We start from the raw sequence: 14,439 nt of genomic DNA on the forward strand, positions 1-14,439 counted from the left end.
TTTAGAAGAATTTTGGAATAATTCCTACAAGTTTGACTGCAAGGGAAATCACTAGCTGAAAAGAGCAGGCTTTCCCCTCTTGAGCAGAAAGCTGTATTTTTTGTAGGATATAATTATTGAGCAGTAAAAGTAACCTTTTAAGGCTTAGTAGAAAAATTAATTCATGCGATCCTAAAGGTATTTATTTCATTTATACCCTGTTTTTTCCCCAGTGGGAACCCAAAGTGATCAACATTGTTCTCCTCTTCCATTTTATTCTCACAACAACCATGTGAGGCAGGATAGGCTGTGTGGGTGTGTGACTGGCCCATAGTCACCCAGCAAGCTTTTATAGTTCACTGGGGATTGAGACCTTGGTGTCTCAGATTCTAGAAAAGCTGTTGGATCCGACTCATGGTCAGTGGCGTAGCATGGGGAGGACCAAGGGGCGGCCACCCTAGGTGCAAAATTTTGAGGGGGTGCCACTGCTTCGATGCTGCCTCCAGGATGGTGCCCAGCGAGTTGCCTGCCTCCCCACTTGTCTCCTGACCATCCCCACTCCTGCGGTTCAGGCTACTCACGTTCCCCACCCCTTACCTCTTCACTGCAGCAGCCTGCACTGCTGCTGTCAGCTCCGTGCCCAGCAGCGGCATGGGCAGCTGTGGCAAAGAGGTAAGGGCCGGTGAGGCGAGCACCCTGAACTGCAGGAGGGCGCCCCTGTGGCCCGTCTCCTTGCTCTTTCACTGCAGCTGCTCGCGCCACTGCTGCCAGCTCGGTGCCCAGCGAGCCAGGCAGTGCGGCAGGCAGCCCACCTCCCAGCCTCCCCAGAGCGCTCCCGCGGTTCGGGCTGCACTTGCCTACCCGCTCCTTACATCTTCACTGCAGCCACCCACGCCACTGCCATCATCTCAGCGCCCAGCAGTGGCATGGGCAGCTGCAACAAAGAGGTAAGGAGCAGTGAGGCAATCCACCCAAACCGCGGAGCGCTCTTGAGAGGGCGGGGGGCGTGCCCTGCGCGATGACATCACGGAAGTGACGACATCGCACAGGGCCTGGTGTGCGCACGCATGGGGGCAAGGGTGCCACCTCTAACCCATGCTATGCCACTTATCATGGTGTCAGCTCTCTTGGTTTTTGAAGTCAGTGTGGTATGGACAGGTCTAACCCCTGCACCATAGACACCATGTGTTGGATCTGACCAGCTCTTCTGCGGATGGTAAAAGGGGCCCCCTTTGATCACCAAGAAAGACTGTGCTAGAGATCATGAGGCCTGCATGTACATTAGTAGCATATGGAACAAGAGCTGTAGATGGGAGGGGAATCAGGTGAGATTCAGTGAGAAAACTGGCTGGATCCAACCCCACTTTTTAATAAATTTAATCTTTGTATGTGTTGACCATCAAGTTTCAGTCTTAAATCATACTAGCCAGGTTTAAGATTGTGTCATAACTTACCTGGTTAAAACCCTGGATTTATTTGTCTGGATCCTTGAGGTTTTATGTGTCCAGCCACAAGAAGGGGGGAAATGTGCTACCCTACTTCGGTCTGCTGTTGGAGAGTATCTTGGGAGAATATCTTCAGTTGCCTCTGCACTGTGCCAATTCTGGAGTGGCCTAAATACAAGTAGATGTTGTTGGCTTTTAACATATGTTTATGAGACAGACAAATTGGTAGTTTGGAAGGCTTTCTTACCATGCTTCTGTAGCAGTTTATAGTCTTCAATCCTGCTTCATGAAGCTGGAAAGTCGTTTTTTTTTTAAATGCATTTATTCTGCAAATAGTATAGAAAAATTTAGCAATTCCTTTTGTTCTACCCCAAGAAAAACATGCAATATTTTTAGGAACTGGCAGTGCAGTAGGATCTCTTTGAAACATTGCAGCAATGAACTTGAAATTCTAGTTATGAAACTATGTTGTACCATGATCTTTAAAGTAGGTCATTGTGACGGGGAGTAGTCCAAACAGACTGCTGGTTGCTAGAGCAACGACCTATTTAAGAAACTATTTCTGTTGATTCATATTGAAACAATCTTTTAGAAATCATATAAGGAAATGGGTAAGAGTTATACGCAGATGGAAATAGCAAAGGTTTCCTTCTAATGTTAGTTAAAACCTGGGTGTCTTTCTCTCCCCTATGGCGTATGGGGTATTGAAGGGCTTTGAGTAAATTTTGTGTATAACTTTTCATCTTCAGGAGTTCTTTTTTCCTTGGGTCTCTTCTATGCTTTATCCAGGTATTCATTTCATTGGAGTACAGTACAGCAGCAGTGTTCGCCTTGAGTAGTAAGCCTTGATTAGTAAAATTTCCCCATTTAGACTCTAGTTGACTATATCCATTTTCCCTTCATCCAATTATAGAAGTTACTGTTTCTAAAAAAGTGTGTAGTTTTATGTATCCAGCACCCTAATAATTGTCTCAGTAATAAATTCATAAGTAGATAATGAAGATTGAGAGTGAACATTAATATTTGTTTCCCTGTTAAACTAGCAAAATTTGAACTCTTCCCACCTTTTTTGGTGGTAGTGGTGGTTCTAATACATCAAAACTGGTCTTTCAAATGGTTCATCCTCTGTCCATATTACAAGGTACATCACATTTGTAGGGCTTCCCAAAAATTGAATAATTTTGTAAAGATTGTAATCTGTATGTACTGAACCATTTATAAGAACATTAATTTTAATTGAATAAAAAGAGACCCCAAGTTGCAGAGTGATTTTTTCCCCTTACTTCTGGGGTTATTGCAGTGATGTGTGCTGGCTGTTGAGATGTAATGGTCTGGAAAGAAAACTGGGAAAATAGGAGGGGGTGTTTCCCACCTCGAGATTTTTTTTCCCAAATATCTATGAAAAAAATGGCAATATTGGAGTACTCTGGAAAGAACTCATGTATAATATTCCTTCTTTTGGAATGAGTGAAATATTTAAGATGAGGTTTACTTAGACTGGTTAATATGAACATTTTATTGTAAGTTAATTTACAGCATTAGATAATTATAATTACTTTCAAGGGTGTTTGTTTAAATGTGACTCCTCCTGTCCACAATTAATATGCTGTGATGAGAAGGATATACAATTCTTTATCTGAGATCAGTGTTACACGTAACTTTATATCCAGATATGCTACTAGTTCTACTGTGAGTGCATGATACCATTTCTATCCAAATCACATACTTTATTGTTTACTACAGAAATTGTATGTTCAACTTTTATTGTTCTTTGCCTCTCAAACAACAAAATCTAAGATACATATGGTATATCAACAATTTTACTTGTATAAAACTAAAGAATGGCACATTTATATGCAAGTTATAAAGGATATACTTTCTGGTGATAGACTGTAAAATAAGGTTTGATAAGAAAATAATTATTGGCTATGTTTCAACTTTTCCAACTTTTCCTAATATCTGTAGTTGACTGTCCTGGCAGTGGATATCTGAGAGCTAAACTACAAGAGACTTGACATATATTGAGTTGCTACAGGTTTACTTAGGAAGTGTAGTTGAGCCACCAGCAACAGGGCCAGAAGAACGGGAGGGTAAGAGTCAGAGAGGGGAGCCTGAAGCTGACAGGCGGCTAGCAGCGGCAGAAGGAGTTGCTGAGACTGCTGCTGTAGCTGCTAGACTCAACCAGGCTAGCAGCTGCAGCGGTGGCAGCAGCCTTAGCAGCTCCTTCTGGCACTGCTAGCTGCCTGTCTGCATCTTCACTGTGGATGTGGAAATGACAGCGCCAGCCTCCTTTCCTATCCTCCCCTCTTCCTCCCCCACATGTGAACACATGCGCTCTGAAAGAGGAAGGCATCTCCTGTTAACACTTTGCCCTTGCATCAAAGCTGCTGTTTGCCTGTTCCAGAGAAAACAAAGGTAATTGCATGGCAAGTTACCTTTGCTGGGGTAGTGAATGGGTGGTGGTTTGCTTTGGGGAAATAGTAAAGGAAGGGGAAAACACTGTAGACCTGCTTTGAAACTGTACTTCTTGTACAAGGTGCCATTTTGTGACAGGCTGTTCAAGAAAATCAAGTAGTTTCCAAAAATATAAGATCTACCCTTTCCTGTTTTACAATGTTGTATATACATGCTAAGTATTGCTCATGTCCAAAGAAGACTTGTTTACATGGCAAGTTTTCACTGTAAATGGATGATTTATAGTAACTAGACATCATTCTACCTTTTGGTAGAATATGTGCTCAAAGGAAAATGCTTCACCAAATTTAAAAAGTGCCAAAGATGATTGAACTCATGACTTCTATCAATGGAACAGGTTTATGGAAGTGACTTTTGCCACTTCTTACTCAGGCAAGGGGGATGTGGAAATGACAATTTACCCCATCTGCCTTCCCTCATCCTAGTTTCACCTGGTATATTGGAACTAGGCATATTGATCCTCAGGATATTTTTTGAAGGTGGGGGCTACTCGATCAGGTGGTAAAAACTGCTTCTGCAAACCACATCATTTTCAAGAGCCTGGATCCAACCACTGTGTTGAAACAAAATGAAAATTCTGCCCTCTAAGTAGTACAAATACCAGAAAAGGTGCTTATTAAACAGTGTTTGGATTTTTCAATAAAGTTGAGAAGAAGAAAAAGGTTTGACAAGTTGTGGAGCTAAGGGCTTCAGATGGCTTGAGCCTCAAGAGAAGTGAAAGAGGTATATGGTGGAGGATTTTAGAGGAGGAATACATAAACTTGGAAGTACTGAATATTTTGAAGGCATTAAACAAAAGAAAGATTGCTCTTACAGAGGATTGTACTTTGTATATTCAAATATTGATTTTGTCTGGCTTTGTTTTATGCCTGTAAAGGTACTGACTGACTGACATGGTCACATAGTAGCTATTGTTAGAAAGTCATAAAGAACAAGCAAGGCTATTGTATTTCAAAGGATGGGAAAGAAATATTAAAACATTGGATATTTCCTGATTCACCTTTTAGTAAGGAATACTATATTGGTCAGGTGTATGCTGAAGTTGGACAGATATGAGACAAAGTTGGTGTTCATGAAATCCAAAATGTTTAACTTTATCAGTCCTCTGGAAATATAAAAGGTGTAATATGATAATGACTGACTTAAAGGAATGTGACTGCCATCTGCTTTCCATATCATCACTGGAATCTTCTCTGTAAAGGCTATGCTGATGGAGGAAACAGCAAACTTAAATTCTTCTAGAGATACAAAATAATGTTAACTGTTCACTTCTGATGTAGGTCAACAGTAGAATCTTTTAAAAGTGTTTAATAGACAAGAGTGTGTGTATGGTTACATTTCAGGCATATACACAGACTTCTCCACTCTCTATAGCGTCCTTTCTCCAAGGTTGTCTGGCCATAGTTTTTTGTGGTGTCCAAATTAGAGACTATAGCTGGCATTAACACTCCAAATCTTGACTCAAAGTTGTTTTGCAAACCGTGAGTTTGGATGTTAGCATCTACCATAATTTGTTGAATTTGGATATCATGGCAAACTGTAATTAGAGTAACCCAAAAATGGAGGAGGGGATTTACGGGGGAGTGCACAAGCCCATGACCCATTCCCAACCCTCCAGATGTGATGTCTGAATCAGGTCTCAGAGGTTCAGCCTTGTGTGTAAGAGTGGAACTCCATCCACTATAGCACTAAATTTTATTTAGTTTAAATAACTATGATAGGCTCTGATCAGTTGGATGCATTGTCAGAACCAGCAATAAGGAATGTAGACATCCAGTTTTTTCTTGTTGCACTTTCTGGGGATTCTCCTCTTGTCTCTAAAATACTTAAACACCTTTAGAATGCTTACCATAACAATAATTCTCTGACAGTTTTTATATGCCTGCTAGTGCCTGCTGTATGGGCCATGAATATTTAATTAAAGATGACTATCTTAAGTGTATGTATGGCATTAATAAGGGTGAGGTGGCATAACTGCCAGGAATTGGTCAGAAAAGAATGTCTGGACCAAATATATTTTTCAGAGGTATTTTGGGAGGCAGAGTATTAATGCTTCTGTCCTCCATTAGCCTCTAAAAAAGTAAGAGATTTGAGGCCTGACATATGACTCTTCCTAAAGCATAAATGTTGGTTTAAACAGTTCAGTTTTAATTTGTGCAAATGGCTAAGAAGAGTATGAACATGTGACAGAGACTATACAGCTATAATAGATCCTCTACCCTGCGTTAAGTAAGCTGCAGGATAATATGTGGGTCTTTTTGGTACTTTAGTAGTCTGTATAACAGTAGGGAGATGACACCCTGTCTCCAGATCTAGGATCTTAAATTTCATACCTTACAAACTTCTTTTTTCTTTTTAGACGTCTTTTGTTTTTATAATTGAGGCTTTTGTGTCCATTTAGCCATCTAGTCCTCAAGGAGAGTAATGCCTGGGCTCAGGGTACCATCCAGCATTCACTTTGCCAGTTATGAGGGGATTTTAGGCTCGAAGGGACCACACAGCAGTGTGTGTTAAAAGCAATCAAGAAACAGGTTTGTTTCAGTGGCATGGGTGGCATTGTTATTTTCCTTTTCTGCAGCCTTCTAGGTATTACTGTAACAAAGTTACTGGAGACCTGGGTCTCATGAAAACATAACAGTTTGAAAGTGATTGGCAGAGGGTTGGAGGGGGGTGTTCTGTATTTCTTAGATCTTTGAAATGAGGTACCATTCTTGGAAAAATTTTGTGCTTGCAAATAACAGCTGCTACCATCCACTTGTAGATTGTCAAATGTCAAGTTCTACAAGATTCAATCAAGCTCAATTCAATGATAGCTTGGGAGAATAACCTACTAAATTTCGTAAAGCAATCAAATGAGCAAATACCTGGTAAATTAGTTCCAGATGTGATAATACAACCACATATTGTATTATACAAGTATATCAGCCATTCCTTTTAAAATGAATTCATAACATTAGAAATTTTGTGAAAGAAAATATCCAGGGAAAAACTGGGGCTTTTGTTTTCTTAAGAATAGTGTGAGTTTGTCTTTGTTACCTTAATGTGTGAAAGGCCTCAGCCAATAGATTTGTTTTGAGATTTCTTATAGCACCAATCTCTCTGCTGTGTCACATTAGTCTTCTTTTCACCCTTCCCTTCAGGTGAACAGAAGAAAAAGGACTTTAGTCACCACATGATCCTTAAACCTGTATATAGGCTGTAATTTTTGTAGAATGAAAGCAATTTCCTGTCCTGCTTGACTAATATGCTTGTAAATAAGATGGCTGTTGAATAAATTTGTCTCTGCTATGTGGTTGCTATAGCAATAAGAAAATTGGTCTTTACCTCTGAAATTACATATTTAAGAACCTTAAGGTGATAACATCAGAACTGTACAGTATGTAATGCAGAATTGCTTTTAGATCGTGGTTTTGGCCAACTCTTATACTTGATGCCAGCAGGAGTTTTGTTTTAATGTATCCTGGTTTATGAACATGCATTCATTTTACCTTTCAGGCCCCCCCCCCCCGTTTACTACCATTATCTTGAGGGAGACAGATTGGCTAATTGCTTTGGTCTCAGTGAGCAGCTTTAAATGAAATCTTGTTTTAAAATTATCAAAATATGCCTGCTTTCAAATAAAAGCCAATGACTGAGAAATTGTCCAGACCTGTGGCAGTAGTGCTAAACTTCTGTACCATTATATATGTATTTGGTTTAGAATCACTGCTCTTTATATAAAACCCTTGTCAGCACATTTGATATTTTTGAAACTTATTTTCTTGAATTAAGATATATGGAAATAATGCCATCATAAGTGTGATAAGCCTAGAACAATCTGAAAGATGTACTTGACTCTGTGAAGACTCCTTTCTGCATTTCTTTACAACGCTTCATCGCAGGACATCCTGAGATGATTGGATACTCGCATAACCCCTGGAGGCAGGAAGTAGTTGCGCGTTCATCCCCAGTAGGGAGGAAGTGACTGCTGCTTGCAGTTCTCTCCCTGCCTCAGTATATGATAGAACTGCTAGTCTTTATTGCTTCAGAGTTCTTAAACTGTGTGTTTCTCCCTTTGCTGTGCCTTAACCTGGGTATATACTTTTGATTGTGTATTGTCGTTTTGAACGCTTCATATTGGCAGAATTGGGGTTATTAATGGCTTTAGTTTTCAGACTTGGATGGTTGTCATTCTTTGCAGCAAGTTAGAAGTAGTTTGCAACTAATAATCTTCATTTAGCTCAGAGTGACTGTCTGATCAAGAAGCAAGATCAGTTTTCAACTTCCAGTTGCCACCAACAGGAGTCATCCATTCCTCAGTTCATTTCCTGCTTAGGAAAGGGAGCATAAGTCACTAGAAGAAGTCTGTCCCTTGAATCTTCTGTCTCTATAAAACTCTCCAAAAAAGTTCTCTTTCAGACTGCTGCTTCAGCTGAGGCAATGGAAGGGGAAGACTCTTCACATGACTGCCTTTCTTACGTGGAGGAAGGGGGGACAGTCCCTTCTCCCCCAAATAGGAAAAAGAACCCCCATGCCAGAGCAGGCATCATATCCACTTAAAGCTACAGTTAGAGAAGCACAGCTGAGATCACTGTTTCCCTATCTCAGAGGCCTAGTATGAGTACAAGCCTGTAGGGGATAGAAATTGTGGTGGGAAAAGTCATTGCAGCGGGGTAAACCCTCACAAGGTCCTCAGCCCCCAGGACTAGGACAAGTATAGACCCATCCCCACCACCCAAGAAGGACATCATAGGTACACAAAGAAAGGAGGCAACATAACTGTTCCAGACAGGCTTCTCCCGTGTTCCTTCCAAGATAGCTTACTGGGCTAGAGAAGGCAGTGGCTGAATTTTTTCTTTCTGCTTCAAGCTAGGATTTGGTGTCTGGCTGCTAGAGGGAGTAAGTGCCTCATTCCTTTCTCAGCAGGGATATAAGTTAAGGATGGAAGAGGTTTTAACCATCAAAGGAGGGCATTCCTTCTATAAACAGGAAGCTGCTTACAATTAGGGTTAGATGTGGTCCACCAAGACAGCCCAGAAGGCCATACCCAGTTCTTTGGCTTGTGAATCTAAAACTCTTCATGTATGTTAATTCTCCTGAAACTACTTCATTAATTATCTATTTGCTTTCAGTTCCAGTTTAAGGTGCTGCTAATGACCATATATGACCTAGAGCCTGCCTACCTGAAAGATTGACTAATCTGAACCTGTGGGCCATCTTGGGTCTTCTCGGTGGCTCCTGCTGTCAGAGTACTCTTTAAAATTCATTTTAAATTGATTTGTAGTTGTTTAACACGGAGCCACAATGTCCCCCTCCAGAACAGGTACACTGCAGGGTAGCCCCAGTTGAGTGAGCTTATTGACTGGCCAGCTCACCTGAAGAAGATGCAGGCCACCTCTGTCCATTTCTCTCCGATCATAAGGCAGACACACCCTGCTTGCCCTGCCTCCCTTTGCTAAGTCTGAATCCGCATGCAAGGAAGGCTCAGAGTCACCTTCAGCAGTGCTTCTTTGCAAAGCAACCAGAGAGGAGGAGGGCAGGGCAGGGCAGGCACACTGGGCTTCAGCAGGCACAGGAAACTGGGGGCATCTAGTCCCCCCCCCATCCTGGCTTCTTCCAGTTTGGAAAGGATTCTGTGCAGGGTAAGTTGGGCAGAATCTGTGCTTTCATTTGGGCACTTCCACAATGCACCCCCTGCCTGCTTCCAGGTTAGTCCCTTTGTGCTGTTCTTGAAGAAAACTTCAAAAGAAAGAGATACAAGACAGCTCGTAATACAAAATCTGTTCATTTTTGTACACATTGCAGATTGCCAAGTGACACCCCCAGACCCAGTGAACAGCCTGGCAGTCTATTGCACCTTGAACCCTTTTGGTGGGTGTAGTTAACAGCTGGGAGACAGTGGTAGGGCTTGCCAGCCAGGTGGCCTTCTTCTGCTTGTGAAAGGAGGCAAGAGCAGGAAGAAAGCAAGTTTGCGAACTAGGTCTTCCCTCCTGCATGCCTGTTCTGGAAGGGGCTCTTGCAGTTCTGTGTTAAAAACCACAAATCAATTCAAAATGGGTTCAGCAGACACAAGTTTAAAACCCAAGGTAGCCATCACTTCTAGCTTGGCCCACAAGCCTCAACCTAAAGAGGCTGAGAGGCAATCTGGTGCTGCTAAAGCATGCTTGGCAGTTGCTCGTGCAGCACCTAGCCCTCCCTGACCCTGCTAGCTCTCCTGCTCCCCTGGCCTTGGCTCCTCAGGCTCTTCCTCTAAGCTCTCCAAATCAGAGTCACACAGCTGGTCAGAAGGAGTCATGACAGGCCCCTACTTTGCCCCAATTCTACAAGCCATATAATGCCTTTCTTTTCCAGTGGGCCTTTGAGTATTTCATTGGGTGGAGGATTTTAGTTTTGGATTTGAAGGGCAGCTGTTGATGTTTTAAACCTTGTGAAACTGTGAGTTTTGACTTTTTGTTGCTTTGTAAGATGAACTGGGTTGGCATGTATGATGAGATAGGCAAGATGAAAATATTTTACTAAATGATACTATAAAAGGATGAAATTCTTCATTTGCTGTTCTTTCACCATCCTGTTTATAGACAAGAAATTAAAATGTATTAAGCATAGTGAATACAATAAGTGACTCAAAAGTAAGCAGTTAGGTCCACAGTTTACCATATATTCCCATCTTGTTCTCTTGACCATCTGCTGAGGCCCTTGTTGTTGTTGTTTATTTATAGTCTGCCTTTCTCACTGAGATCCAAGGCAGATTACATACTGCAGGTGAATACAATATAATGAATAGCTAAGACATTCACAGGGCAAAAATACAACATGATGAACAGTTAGGACATTCAATGGAAACAGATACAGTAGGGTATGGTAGCCCCAAATTTGAAAACTAGCAGAAAGCTGAACACATAGATGAAACCTTTGTGAATTAAAACTTAAGTAATTAACATGACATCTTTAGCAATGTCAAACTAACTGGGTGGATTTGATTTAAATGAAATCGATTTAAATCACAATTTAAATCACTAGTCAGACTAGATTTAAATCATGGTTTTCTACATGGTTTTCTCAAACTTAGCTTCTTGTGCAGATCTATTCTACTCCCAGCCATCTTCTGTTCATTGAATTTTTTGAAACTTAGCACTTAAGAGGTAAGGGGTTGGTTCTGTGTACAAAGATTTCCAAAGGAACAATGGGATTAAGGTCTTTTTCTCAACTGTGTATGTTTATTTTATAACCTTTTTGCGGCGTAGAAGAGACATGATCTCTGCAGACACAAATTCAGTTTTGAGAACTCTAAAACAAAGCATCTGTGATAATATCTTCTAGATAGAAAAATTGCTCAATAATCTTACAGAAACCTCTGATAGAGCATAACATTGTGAATGGATTAATGGAATTCGTTTACCAAAAAATTTAAACATTGCATGAATATAGAGCCTTATGCGACATAATTAAAACTAATCTTTATTTCACAATGATAATCTTTGGACTATAATGTATTTTAAATAGAAAACTATCTTTAGATAGATTTTCCCTCAAAAAACATTTTATTAAAAAAATCCGATTTAAATTTTAAAAAATCTGATTTAAATTAAAAAATCTGATTTTAAATTTTTTTTTAAAAAATGTTGATTTTTATCCACCCTGCAAACTACCCTGTAGAAATGTATCTACATCAGCAGACAGTACTCACTAACTTAAGGTCAAGCTGGATGTTCAGGTTTTTAAAGTGAGTTCCCTGCAGCTACACAGCAGTTTCAGGGAGTGGCTGCTAAAAAAATAAAGGAGAGCTCAAACGTCTTCAGAATGCCTCTGAGGGGGGAAGGGGGGCTTCTCCCTCCCCCCTCTAGCCATTTCCCCATCAGCTTTGTCTTCGTGTTTTACTTGGAATGGTTATGAAAAATGACGGCATCCTTTCTGCATTGGTGCACAGTTCTTGTGCCCAATGGCATATTCATTTAGTCATTAGACCAGGTCCCATAACCCACTGATTCATCAATTGTCCATATCCCAATAGATTACTCTTAGTATGTCTCTTCCTATTTAAAGCTTTCTTTGCAATATTATTGAATACTGCAGTACAATAACAAATAAATGAATCTCTTTTAACACTTGCAAACCTAAATAGCTAGTATTGTCGAAGGCTTTCATGGCCGGAGAACGATGGTTGTTGTGGGTTTTCTGGGCTGTATTGCCGTGGTCTTGGCATTGTAGTTCCTGACGTTTCGCCAGCAGCTGTGGCTGGCATCTTCAGAGGTGTAGCACCAAAAGACAGAGATCTCTCAGTGTCACCTGATTTAACTGACACTGAGAGATCTCTGTCTTTTGGTGCGACACCTCTGAAGATGCCAGCCACAGCTGCTGGCGAAATGTCAGGAACTACAATGCCAAGATCATGGCAATACAGCCCAGAAAACCCACAACAACCTAAATAGCTAGTCTTAATTTTAATATCTTTAGAGATGTTGGGCATGGGTGAATATAATAATTACAATTGGAAAAATCTCTGTTAATAAGAATTGTGGTAAGCAAGAAATCTCCCTAAGAGGGTTTTCTCAAATACTGCTTTTCCAAAATATTCTTACTATATTTTGTCCATTTAAAACTAAGGTGATGAATGCCTTCCATTTGCCTACACAGTAGACATTTATTGAGATCAAGTCTTGTTTGCACATAAAAGTTCCGTGACCTCTGCGCAAGGATCTCTGGTTGCCGTTGATAGGAAATCCTTTCCTGGAGAGCTGCTGCCAGTCAAAATAGGCAAAACTGTGCTAGGTGGACCCAGTGGTCTGTATAAGGCAGCTTCAGGTGTTCAGGCAGTACCAACCATCCATCTTTAATCTGAGGTCAGCACTATTGTTCTGCTTGACAGAGTTGTTTTAATTGCTGAGAATTGTGTTACATGATTTGAGCGCTTAGGGAAAGTAATATAAACAGTAGAGAGTATTATGTACAAAAATAAATGTGGAAAGCTTGTCTGGTTATTATAACTGCTTTTCACTGTGCTGTCATTACTGCTGTGAACTTAAGGAAAGCAGAAAATAGTTGTTCATTTCTCATATATTCCTTATAGGTTTCTGCTTCAGTGTCTTGAGGACTTGGATGCCAACTTACGAAAGTTAAATTCACGTTTGTTTGTTATTCGAGGGCAGCCTGCAGATGTGTTTCCTAGGCTCTTTAAGGTGAGTAATGCTGCAAGAGGGGCAGTGGTGAATCTGAGCTATTTTATGGAACTTTTAGCTTACTTTTCTCATAGAGAAAGAGCTGCACCATTCTCATACCATTCTAGTTTCTCTTGCTCATATTCAACTACACTATCATACATTTGATCAGTTTTCCTTTTCCAGCACTAACTAGAGCAAAAATTTGGCCTCTATAATGGTGATAATCAAAAAGCACTGGATTCATTTGACAGGAGGGGGGTCCATTTCTTACCAGTTATAACAGCAGCTTCTAGAGAGATGTAACTGCAGATTGTACTTGAGTCTGTGCAAAACCTGTCATGTTCAAAATTTTGGCTTGCACACACAGAATTCTGTAAGGCACTGCAGCTTCAGGTACTCAAAACATGTTGGGTCCGCTATGTGTTACTTACCAAGGTTGACTTCTTTGTGCTTTAAAACATCTTTGTTAATTTTCATCAATATATCTAATTCTCAACGTGGCCAAATCTGTGGATACTTAAAATTGAACATATGGGACATTTTCCTCTGAAATGCCTCAGGTTTGTAGAAAAATTTGAAGAAAGAAATCCCCTAAAATAATAGAATAATAAATGAATGTCCATTGTGGCTGTTGCTAGGCAACCATTGCCAGCCTTGAAGCCTTGGCTTCTGTCAGTAAAAGGTGGGGTGAAAAGGGCCCTTTCCAGGGCTATTTTGGCCTTTAAGGGAGAAATCAGGCCAGGCCCAACAGCAACCACTGGGTGACTTGATACCATGTGACTCATCCAGAACTGGCTGCTTGCTACTGTTCATCAGCAGTCACCTCATGAAATCCTGTGTGGTATAATTGTTAGAATCTCCCAGTCTAGAATCTGGGAGACCCAGGTATGAATCAACATTCAGCTGTGGCAGCTGACTGGGTAACCTTCCTTGGGCCAGTTACACATTCTCAGCATAACTTACCTCATTGTGTTGTTGTGAGGATAAACTGGAAGAGAAGAGAATGTTAGCTGTTTTGGGTCCCCATTGTGGAGAAAGGTGTGACATAAATAAAATAAATACATCTGAAGTTGGTGGGACAGGTAAAAGGTAGTTTGGTTGATGGGAGGAAAGAAGAGAAGGAAGCAGGGAAAGGGAAGGATATGGTTGTGGCCCGGAGAATGGAAAGAATGTGGGGAAGTGGATACAGGGGGAAATGAGGTGGGTACAGAGGGAAATGGGTTTCTCACTCACCGCTGGGCTCAGCAGCCAGCACCATGCTACTGTGCCCAGCATGGTGGCTAATACCATAGAACTGTGCCATAGGTTTCCCTAGTAGAGGTTGCCAGGCCTCGAAGGGAAGGCTGAGTACAGGAGCAGATGAAAGTAGGTTGGTAGTGTCAGGGCTTGCCACCGCTGCCACT

At 41.1% G+C, this 14,439-nt stretch overlaps 1 protein-coding gene across 1 annotated transcript in view; it reads left to right on the forward strand.

Annotated features, from left to right (window-relative positions):
• Positions 1–14,439, forward strand: part of CRY1 (cryptochrome circadian regulator 1) — a 59,122-nt gene that overhangs the window by 20,193 nt on the left and 24,490 nt on the right. The window contains exon 2 of the mRNA XM_054988042.1: positions 12,946–13,054. Within this exon, the coding sequence (XP_054844017.1) occupies positions 12,946–13,054 (109 nt within the window). The remainder of the gene's footprint in view (positions 1–12,945; positions 13,055–14,439) is intronic.

Source organism: Eublepharis macularius, chromosome 9 (assembly GCF_028583425.1).
Source record: "Eublepharis macularius isolate TG4126 chromosome 9, MPM_Emac_v1.0, whole genome shotgun sequence".
Lineage (NCBI taxonomy): Eukaryota > Metazoa > Chordata > Lepidosauria > Squamata > Eublepharidae > Eublepharis > Eublepharis macularius.